At 36.5% G+C, this 11775-nt stretch overlaps 1 protein-coding gene across 2 annotated transcripts in view; it reads left to right on the top strand.

Annotated features, from left to right (window-relative positions):
- The first annotated feature begins 1892 nt into the window (after window positions 1-1892).
- Window positions 1893-11775, top strand: part of KCNJ10 (potassium inwardly rectifying channel subfamily J member 10) — a 205296-nt gene continuing 195413 nt past the window's right edge. The window contains exons 1-2 of one of the 2 annotated variants that reach the window (XM_053703093.1): window positions 1893-2041; window positions 3682-3820. In XM_053703093.1, the coding sequence (XP_053559068.1) occupies window positions 3776-3820 (45 nt within the window). In that variant the 5' untranslated portion in view covers window positions 1893-2041; window positions 3682-3775. The remainder of the gene's footprint in view (window positions 2042-3681; window positions 3821-11775) is intronic. The other variant, XM_053703102.1, reaches the window with a different exon arrangement.

The following is an 11775-nucleotide window of genomic DNA, read 5'->3' as shown; positions in this document are numbered from 1 at the left end:
CAGGGAACAAGACTCCCATTTTATACATTTTACCCTGTCCTGGCACTAGTGGGCTGAGACAAGAGTAGAATCCTGACTGATTTTCATTAAAATAAATAGCATTAAATATATATATTAAATATATGACAATGTGCTGAAAAAAATTGTTTTTATTATACAAGAATGAAGTTGTATGTTTTTAACAAATAATCACCTGAGTGCTGACGCTCTTTTTGTTTATATTTCATAACACCCTACAGTACTATGTGTATTGTAATTTTACGGCCAGTTTCTTTTTTGAAGAAAGAGTGACTGCTAGATATGGTGTAGCACTGAAGCAGCAGACTCTGTAGTTGCGTCAATGTTCACCAAGAAAGCTGTCCTAATCAACCAGTAAGCATTCTTTTCTTGGTTACCATAAAAGAGTTACAGACATCCCAACTCTCCCTGAAGTTCATGGAGTCTCCCTGATTGTAATAGCGGCTCCCTGATGCCAGCAAATGGAATGCAATCTCCCTGAAATTTCAAGTACCATGATCCAATGTGGCCCAAATCCGGAAAAGTGTTTCTTTAAGGAATGCCTTTAGTTGCTGGGACGTTCTAGAACCCTCAAAGCTTGCATCAGTAACCAAAAAGCCCCCACTTATTTTAATAAAATAAAAACACAAATACTACCTTATTTACTGCACATAATTAAACTTCGTATTCTAAAATATTTAAGCATTCAACAAGCGTACGATCACTGGAAAATAGGTTTGTTGTATGTGGTTGTGCAATAAAGCTACTTTTTTTAAATGTGACCTTAGTGGGAAGCTACTTTAATGATAAGTCTCTATCTTATTTAGGGTGTCCAATATATAACTGGGAGGGGAGGGTTGGCGGCGCAGTAGCGGGTTAAGCCACCTCCCTGAAATGAGTTTTTGCAGGTTGGGATGTCTGGAGTTATTTCATATGCATTATAGACATATTAGAGTACTTCAAAGCCACTGAATAAATTCAAGTTCAGTTATACCTGTTTTATTATAAACAAATCATGTGCACTGAGAGTCATGTTTATACAATTATTTTAACAACATTATAAAAATGTTCATTCAGTGATTTTTCTTTAGTGATATTAAGATGTTTCTACCCAAATTCCATTAAACTATCATATCACATTCAATGCTCATATTTTAATTTGTCCACAATCATTATTAACAATACATTTTTTGCAGGAGATTTTTTCTTTAATATAAAACCCATTCTAAAACACACATTTTTTATTTTGGTAAAACTAGGGGACAACAACTTCATTTTAAACTCCATAAGAAATGACAATAGTATGATTTGAACTTAGAAGAGACTCTAATTAGGGTGTCATACTAACTTGTTTTGTATTATAATACATTTTCTGTACATATTCTCTCCTCGCTGCCTCTCCCTTTAATTTTCTCTGCATCACACACTCTATCTCTAGCTGCCATTCTCACGTCCCATATCTGTAATTTATTTATTTCTGATCTTTCTCAGTCCTTCTCATCTCTGAACTTATTTCCTCACATTTCTCACCCTCATCCTGTATGTTCTTCTATTGATCATTCTTTCCTTTCACATTTTCACTGTTTCTTTCTCCCTGTACTTTCTATCCTCGGCTCCCAGTAATGTGATTCGTATGCTCCATTCATTTCCACCTCATTAAATCCCTTCTGAAACTTTTCTCCTCCACCCCCTCCCCACTTGCCACTTTTCTTTCTTATTTTATCACCCTGTTTCCCTCCCCAGATTTTCCTCCAATCAGAGCTCCCCCATTATCTTTTCTTCTCTCCAATCTTGAGCTGCCTTCTCTGCTGCAAAATAAAAAATAATTCCTATCATAAACTTGAATTTTTTAATGTGTTTTTTTCCCTTTTGAGGAAGGTGAGAACTGATCTCAACTGAGTCGGCAATATCCTGAGTACAGGGGGTCTTCATCTGATCTTGGACAGGCTGCTAAAGATACTGTGGTGGCATTTTTGTGTCGTCGTTCTCCACAGACCTCAAGGATTTTTCTGTGACATCCTGTGAGGATTGGCCACCTGTCACGGTAAGACTTGCATGTTTGGGACCTAATAAAATGTTTGCTCTTTTGAAGGCAGAATACTCACACACATACTCATAAATATCAATAAATTATAAAGTGTAATCTCATAAAGTTTGCTTTAAAAAAAGAAAAAGATAATGTTGTGGCTATAATTCAGATTTCCCTGGCATTGTATGCAGCCTATTTATCAAAGTTTCTAAGTCTTAAACTATCAGATACATTTGCTGCATAAAACAACATGATTGTAGTTTAACTTTTTTTTATCCTGAAACAGAATTTTACTTAGTGTATGAGTTGTTATCAGAGAAAATGTTGAAAACAATAAATGGAATGAAAAACAACAACAAGACTTTCTGTGTGTTGTCTTTGCAGGACATTGACTAGGTCACTGAATTGATTAATACATTTTACAAAAAATCTAATTAAATGTGTCTATTAATGTTGGAAATATTGTATGTGCTACTGAGTAAAATAATATAATTGAATGCATGATTTTTGTGACAGCATTTAATCAGAGAGTACATTAAACCAACTTTTAGAAGAAGATGTTAAACAAGTTGAAACATTTTGGAGGACTTAGTACAAATCTCCAATAGTGTTTCTGAATATATCTACATATATTTAACAGTACTAACTGTATAATGTGCCTCAAAACCTTATGTTGATATAAATATAGCAAGTGGCATATTACAATTTCTAACTAAAAAAAAATCCTGTTGCAATATAGAGAAGGTAAAAACATTGCCCAACAGATAATTGTACTAAAAAGCAAGTGCATGTTTATAATAATAAGATATTAATTGCTGTAATTGTTCTTGTTGAAAAATTCTATATACTTTATATAAGTAGATAAGTAGGTACAGACCTTTCTGTTTGCGTATGTGTAATGTGTGTGTGTATGCATGTGCGCACGTGCGTATTATACAAAATATGAGAAGATCTAACGAAACTTGTGCGGTATTAGACGCATTAAGCTGTTATATCACTGTGGTTACTGACCTTAAAGGAATATGAAAGTCAAAATTAAACTTGCATGATTCAGATAGAGCATGTCATTTTAAGACACTTATAAATTCACTTCTATTTTCAAATGTGCTTTGTTCTCTTAGTATCCCTTGTTAAAAATTAATACGCACATATCATACACTAGTGGGAGCTGCTGCTAATTGGTGCCTACACACATTTGTCTCTTGTGATTGGCTAACTAGATGTGTTCAGCTAGCTGCCAGTAGTGCAATGCTGTTCCTTCAGCAATGGCTAACAAGAGAATGAAGACAATTTGATAATAGAAGTAAATTGGAAAGTTGTTTAAAAATGTATGTTCTATCTGAATCATAATTTTTTTGGGGGGTTTACTATCCCTTTAATACTATATAGATTCAAGGATTTGGTGCAGTGTGATGATTCTAATGTGGTATCACAATTTGTTGCTTAAAATTACTCTTACAATTATTATTAATTATTCAAATAGCAAATTAATTGCTTGAACAAAATGTTGTTTTATTAATATTATTGCACTATATGGTAAATCTATTGTGATTCGTCTGTGATCTAAGGGCTTACTTAAAAGGGCATTAAAGTGATTTTTATACATAGATAGTAATTGTCACTAATTACGCACTTTTTTTTTTTTTTTTTTTAAGATCTGCATATAGAATACATTATCTCTTGCACTAATCAAGCAATCACTATGTAACAGACAAGTCTGCAAGATCCACTGATTCCTCTCAATAGGCAATGGAAAAGAGGTCAATTGCAAGAAAAGCATCCAAAAAAAATAATGTAAGAATATTGCAAAATTAAATTGTGTTACTGCACATAATTCAATTTTGAACTTTGATTTTGAGCTTAAAGGGACATCCAGTTTTTTTCTATCATTGTTCAGATAGAGCATACAATTTTAAACAGCTTTCCAATTTATTTCTAGTATCACATTTTCCTCGTTTTCTTGCTATCCTTTGTTGAAAAAAAACAGGGATGTAAGAATAGGAGCGCACTAGATGGCATCACTATTTCCTGTCATGTACTGCTCCAGACATGTGCACGCTACCTATCTAGGTATCTCTTCAACAAAATAATAACATGAGAATAAAGCAAATTTAATAGAAGTAATCTGGAAACTTATTTTAAAATTGTATTCTCTATCTGAATCATCAAATACATTTTTGGGGTTTCATGTCCCTTTAATGCTGCTTTCATTTCTACTAGATGTCTCTCATACGTATTAAAGAGATTTTTTTTTTTTTAAATTAAAAAAACAAGCCCCCAAACTGTGGAATGCCCACGGTTAGCCCCTTTTTTTCATCAGTAAGGTTGTCAGAACACATTCTGTTTGATCCAGTGAGACTAATTTAACATAAAAAATACATGCAAATGTTTTACAATTACTTACATTTACTCGTTTCGCACAAGTATTGTGGTTGTATTTATTGTTTTTCTGTGTGTCTAGTGATTCACGTTAGTTTTGCAAGATATTGTGTATTGAGCCATTAAACACAACTATAGGTGTAAATAGCAGGAATGCCCTTTGGCCGATTGGCTAGAAGAAAAGTGAGTCTCAATGAGTTTTGAACATGGTTTTGAACATAGTCTTGACTCAACAATGCAACCCTTTGGCAACCTAAAAAGCCTCAATGAATGAGCCCAGAATCTTGCAGTATAGTGGTGGCCCATCTAGATCTTTGTTTAGCTGTATTAGCTACCCCTTCCCGTAGTATACAGGTATCTAGTAGCACTGGTGTCATGGGGAAGGGAATGTTAACATGAACCACACTCAGCAGCAAATTTCCCATTCTCTGTCCCTAAGGCACCTCAGCAAGGTTTTGTAGTTTCTCCAACTTACTAACATCCTGCCAGGCACCACACACTTGTACCACGCTCGTTCTATAAATATTGACATGTTATAGTTGACATTTGACACAGTGCTTAAATAACTTGAGTACTGGAATATTTTTAATAGTAAAATCTTTTTTTGAGAGCACTATGTATTGCTTTGTTGTCTTCTGGAAGCAATTTATACTATATACAGTAGAAAAATTGGTTGGCAGTAAAGTTATCCAGAAAATATTTTCGCTGTCATCTTAAAGCAGCTTGACCTGTATATCTCAGATGTGTTTATATTTATTGCGTATTAATAAGAATAAGGAAGGCGTGCCTTAGATTTATACTTTTATTTTTTTTTATAAAAAGTTAGCAATTCATGTGAGTTAACACATTTCTTTAATTTCTGCAATTACCATACCAACCTTAACAATATATCCTTTCTGCAAGTTCACAATCTCTGCAGTATTTGTCTCTGTATTTGGGAATAATTTGTGAAACCTGTTGTGTGTCAATGGTTAGTAAGTTAGAATTTTGAAGTTCTAGAACATTATAAATATTAAAGGGACATTAAAGTCAAAATTAAAATATCCAGATTCATAGATAGAGCATGCAGTTAGAAAAACAATTTACAATTTGCTTTAATTATTAAATTGTGCAGATTCAGATAATAACATTACAATGTAATGTTACTGTATGTTAAATGGTTGGAAAGTATGATGGTTATCGTGAGTAAGGTCTTAATCTTAGTATGAATGCTTGGACTGAGTTCTGAAGAAGAATTTGAAATGTTGTTTTCATGTGTAGAACAGCATTAATGATGACAAATAGGATCAAATACTATTTAAGTTAAAGATTTGTTGATACTCAGTTAAATTTAACATACCCTGAATGGTGCCTAATAAAGCACCTGTTTCCACGTGAGCCTTCAGGCTCACCGGAAACAGGAGTTAAGAAGCACCGGTCTTAAGACCGCTGCTCCTTAACTCGTCCGCTGCCTCTGAGGCTGCGGACAGCAATCCGCCCGATTGAATACGATCGGGTTGATTGACACCCCCTGCTAGCGGCCAATTGGCTGCGAATCTGCAGGGGGCGGCATTGCACAAGCAGTTCACTAGAACTGCTTGTGCAATGTTAAATGTCGACAGCGTATGCTGTCGGCATTTAGCGATGCAGGGCAGACATGATTCACTATATCGAATCTTGTCCACCCGGGGTATGGTAAATCTACCCCGTGGTGTCAGTAGGTCTGGAGCTCGGGATAATGTTCTATAAAGCTTTGTTAAGTTTCTGTTCAGGGTGAATTTTTTTGCAAGTTTATTTTTTAACCAAGGGTACTGAATAGGAGATTAGGATAAAGCACTAATTATAATGCAGGACAGAATGATGACAATTTGAATAGAGTTGGGTAATACTAACTCTGAAGCCTTTGTATGGACGTTAATTGGAGTACACTTCAAGTGATGGTAAACTTTCTCCTTTATAAAATCAGATTTGGAATGTTAGTTACATTTTAGATGGAGTTTTATTCATCCGTTGTAATGAAGTTGTACTATAACTTACTTTTTAATATAGATATGACATTCAAATATCCAGCGCTGCTCTGCCCACTTCAAAAGTCAATTTTTCTGTGAACTAAAGGTGTGAATAGTTCTCCAATCAGCGCTATAGCTACAACAAAGGTGCCATATGGGAAGAGTGCTGATTGGAGAACAATTCAAACCTTTAGCTCACAGAAAGCATGGTTTTGATCAAAATAATTGAGTGAGAATAGCTTCATACAGGTCCATAACTAGATATTCCTGGATCCCTGGGCAAAGGCAATGCAGGGCTCTGCATTTCTATATTGCTCTTTATTGCTGTTTACAATCAGAAGAAATTTAACCAGCAGCTCCATAGGTACAAGAGAAACTGTTTCTTTATGACAGTGAGTCATCCTTCCTCCACCAAGAGGATATACCATTCCTTTACAAATATGGTGGCAATTTGTTGTACAGCAACATTGGGGTTGCTTTCTTTGAAACCACTTTTACCATATTTGTTAAAACAAATTCAAACACCTTCCTTCATGTGACCACTGTTTTTCAGGAGGAAAGCATGAAGGTCCATGAAATTTAAAATGAATATGTTTGAAAGATGTCGTCCATGAGGTGTGATTATGACTCTCTAGTTTTTGTTTAGCTAGGCTCAGAGATAACGTCCCTGCTCTTGAAGGACTAGGCCTTTTTTGGAGGCTCCTTATATACTATGATTACACGATTGCCTCACCTGTTTCACATCACCTTCTTATTTCAACTTGTCACATCGCTACTAGTCCTAAATTGCCCCTGTCCCTTTTTTGGAACTTGTTGCAGTCATCAGATTCAAAAAATACATTAAATTCACAAAGTAAAACATCAAAAAAATGTGTTAATAATGTGTTTTCAATATAGTACAGGGTGAATAGAATTTTCAAATGACTCTTTTTGTTTGTTTGTTTTTTTGCATTTGCCATACTGTCCGAGGTTTTTCAGAATTGGGTTTGTATATTTATATGCATACAGGGAGTGCAGAATTATTAGGCAAGTTGTATTTTTGAGGATTAATTTTATTATTGAACAACAACCATGTTCTCAATGAACCCAAAAAACTCATTAATATCAAAGCTGAATAGTTTTGGAAGTAGTTTTTAGTTTGTTTTTAGTTTTAGCTATTTTAGGGGGATATCTGTGTGTGCAGGTGACTATTACTGTGCATAATTATTAGGCAACTTAACAAAAAACAAATATATACCCATTTCAATTATTTATTTTTACCAGTGAAACCAATATAACATCTCAACATTCACAAATATACATTTCTGACATTCAAAAACAAAACAAAAACAAATCAGTGACCAATATAGCCACCTTTCTTTGCAAGGACACTCAAAAGCCTGCCATCCATAGATTCTGTCAGTGTTTTGATCTGTTCACCATCAACATTGCGTGCAGCAGCAACCACAGCCTCCAAGACACTGTTCAGAGAGGTGTACTGTTTTCCCTCCTTGTAAATCTCACATTTGATGATGGACCACAGGTTCTCAATGGGGTTCAGATCAGGTGAACAAGGAGGCCATGTCATTAGATTTTCTTCTTTTATACCCTTTCTTGCCAGCCACGCTGTGGAGTACTTGGACGCGTGTGATGGAGCATTGTCCTGCATGAAAATCATGTTTTTCTTGAAGGATGCAGACTTCTTCCTGTACCACTGCTTGAAGAAGGTGTCTTCCAGAAACTGGCAGTAGGACTGGGAGTTGAGCTTGACTCCATCCTCAACCCGAAAAGGCCCCACAAGCTCATCTTTGATGATACCAGCCCAAACCAGTACTCCACCTCCACCTTGCTGGCGTCTGAGTCGGACTGGAGCTCTCTGCCCTTTACCAATCCAGCCACGGGCCCATCCATCTGGCCCATCAAGACTCACTATTATTTCATCAGTCCATAAAACCTTAGAAAAATCAGTCTTGAGATATTTCTTGGCCCAGTCTTGACGTTTCAGCTTGTGTGTCTTGTTCAGTGGTGGTCGTCTTTCAGCCTTTCTTACCTTGGCCATGTCTCTGAGTATTGCACACCTTGTGCTTTTGGGCACTCCAGTGATGTTGCAGCTCTGAAATATGGCCAAACTGGTGGCAAGTGGCATCTTGGCAGCTGCACGCTTGACTTTTCTCAGTTCATGGGCAGTTATTTTGCGCCTTGGTTTTTCCACACGCTTCTTGCGACCCTGTTGACTTTTTTCAATGAAAGGCTTGATTGTTCGATGATCACGCTTCAGAAGCTTTGCAATTTTAAGAGTGCTGCATCCCTCTGCAAGATATCTCACTATTTTTGACTTTTCTGAGCCTGTCAAGTCCTTCTTTTGACCCATTTTACCAAAGGAAAGGAAGTTGCCTAATAATTATGCACACCTGATATAGGGTGTTGATGTCATTAGACCACACCCCTTCTCATTACAGAGATGCACATCACCTAATATGCTTAATTGGTAGTAGGCTTTCGAGCCTATACAGCTTGGAGTAAGACAACATGCATAAAGAAGATGATGTGGTCAAAATACTCATTTGCCTAATAATTCTGCACACAGTGTATATGTATATTTATGTATCTCTATGTTAAAGCCCTTTGCAGTCCTTTTTTTCTCTAACACCTGAGACCTCATATTTTTGAGCCCTTATAACTTTTTATAGCACTTTTTTAAATATTTTTTTTATTAGACATTGTTTTTATGGGGCCCATTTATCAAAGGGCTTGCGGACCTGATCCGACACTGCGGATCAGGTCCGCAAGACCTCGCTAAATGCGGAGAGCAATACGCTCTCCGCATTTAACATTGCACCAGCAGCTCACAAGAGCTGCTGGTGCAACGCCGCCCCCTGCTGACTCGCGGCCAATCGGCTGCCAGCAGGGAGCTGTCAATCAACCCGATCGTATTCGATCGGGTTGATTTCCGGCGATTCCTGTCCGCCTGCTCAGAGCAGGCGGACAGGGTTATGAAGCAGCGGTCTTCAGACTGCTGCTTCATAAGTTGTGTTTCTGGCGAGTCTGAAGACTCGCCAGAAACACGGCCCTTCAAGCTCTAACTTTTTAGTCGAGCGTAAGAGTTAACCAGAACTCTGAAAATGCGCTATCCTGACGCGTGTTAAATTAAATTGTGCTTGAGCAATTACATTTACTTTCAACCTGTAATACGTGTGCTACTTCCGACAAGTGCAAAGAGCCATCACTCGTAATCTATTCCTGCGTAAAGCTGCTGGGGCTTGACATAGTGATTTTTATTGACCTACGCTGTCAAAAAAAATGTGCAAAAATTGCCACTGGGGCAGTACCCTCAAAGGTACACCCGCTGTACCCTTTAAAATGGGTACAAATTGGTTCCCCTTACAGATTGTACCTTTCAAAGGCAAATATGTACCTTTGGTGACTAGATTGAACCTCAGTGCTATGGTACCATATTGTACCCTTAAAATGGTGCAAATTTGGCCTTTTAAGTGTTTCCCCAGTGACAAGCCCTTTATACCTCATGATGGAAAATTTGTACTCAGCACAGCATAATAAAATGCTGTTCCATTAAATTATATAACATAATTCAAATATGCATATGTGTACTTTTTCAGACAGTTTTACAATGGCCACACTGCAGTTTTATAAGTTTGGTTAGTGTAGCCAAACAGCAGGTCCTAAGACTGCTACAGGAATTCCTGAAAGAACCAGGATAAACAACCAGTTCCAAAAGGAGCTACTCGACATGCTTAATTTCACTCTGTATTAGACTCTAAGAACACCCCATTTAACTTAGGGTGACATGCCACTTAAAACATAAATATATAGAAAACATATGGATTCAGGGGAGGGATAAACAATAAAACTTACAACCATACATTGAATTGTCACTCTGTGCAAAATATATGCAAATTAGTCTATTTCCCCAGTGCACATTTTGGTGATGAACCTTCTACCAATAGATGGAGCTGTGTTACACATCAAGGAACTTTCAAACAATAGATGGCGCTATGGCGTGTTATACAATGTCCATGAATGGGACTAGGGAATGGTTACAATTTAATTTTTTTTAAAACAGGTTTTTAAACAGCTCTTGTTTATTTTATAGTTTAAAACGAAAAAATGTATCTGTAATTATAGTTAATACATTTGCTTTATCTTTAAGAGTTATCATCTTGATGCTCTAAATATAAACATTACAATGTTAAGAGCTAGGGGCCTATTTATCAAGCCGTCAACCGCAAATATGCTGGAATTTCGCAGCGTAATTGTGGAGAGCTTGATTCGCTTTATTTATCAAAGCCTACAGACTGGCAAAAGTAGAAATCTGTGATGTAACATACGATCCGCCGGTCTCAGTCCAACACAGATCGATGCTTACATCACTACAGATGTTCCGAATGCAAAATCGGCACTATCTGACTACTTTTGCTAGTTAACAAATACCTACCAGGTACGCTCGCCACTTTTCTGGCCCAGCGTACCTGGTTTTCAATTTGCCACCCTGAAGGCGGCAGATTCCATAGGAATCAATTGTATTCTGAAAGCAGCAAAAGCTTATGTTCGCTGCTGCCCGATATCCTATTGATTCCTATGGGAGATAAAAGTTATGTTTACACCTAACACCCTAACATAAGCCCAAGTCTAAACACCCCTAATCTGCCCCCCCTACACTGCCGCCACCTACATTATACTTATTAACCCGTAATCTGCTGCCCCCTACACCGTCGCCACCTACATTATACTAATTAACTCCTAATCTGCCGCCCCAACACCGCCGCCACCTACATAAAGTTATTAACCCCTATTCCACCGCTCCCGGACCCCACCGCAACTAAATAAATGTATTAACCCCTTAACCCCTGGCCTCCCACATCAGTACCACTTACTAAACCTATTTGCCCCTAAACCGCCAGCCCCCCACATCGCCATAAACTAAATTAAACCCACTAACTTTATATTAATTATTAACTCATCCCTATCTTATAATAAATGTAAAATTACCTTTAGATTTAAATTAAACTATATTAAAGTATTAATTAACCTACCCTAACTGTTATACTAAAATTACATTAAACTATACTAAACTAATAATTAATCTACCCTAACTTTTATACTAAAATTACATTAAACTACAAATTAAATTAACTATATTACATATTTAAAAACCTATCCCTACTCAAATAATTAAAATCTACACTAAAAAATTACTAAGTTACAAAAAACTAACAACTAAGTTACAAAAAATAACAAACACTAAGTTACACAAAAAAATAAACACTAAGTTACAAAAAATAAAAAAGAAATTTCAAAGATTTAAACTCATTACACCTAATCTAAGGGCTCTATGAAAATAAAAAAGCCCCCCAAAATAAAAAAAAAACCCCAACCGAAACTAAA

This window comes from Bombina bombina, chromosome 1 (genome assembly GCF_027579735.1).
Source record: "Bombina bombina isolate aBomBom1 chromosome 1, aBomBom1.pri, whole genome shotgun sequence".
Lineage (NCBI taxonomy): Eukaryota > Metazoa > Chordata > Amphibia > Anura > Bombinatoridae > Bombina > Bombina bombina.
Note: the sequence above shows the minus strand (reverse complement) of the source record. Positions and strands in the feature narration are given on the sequence as shown.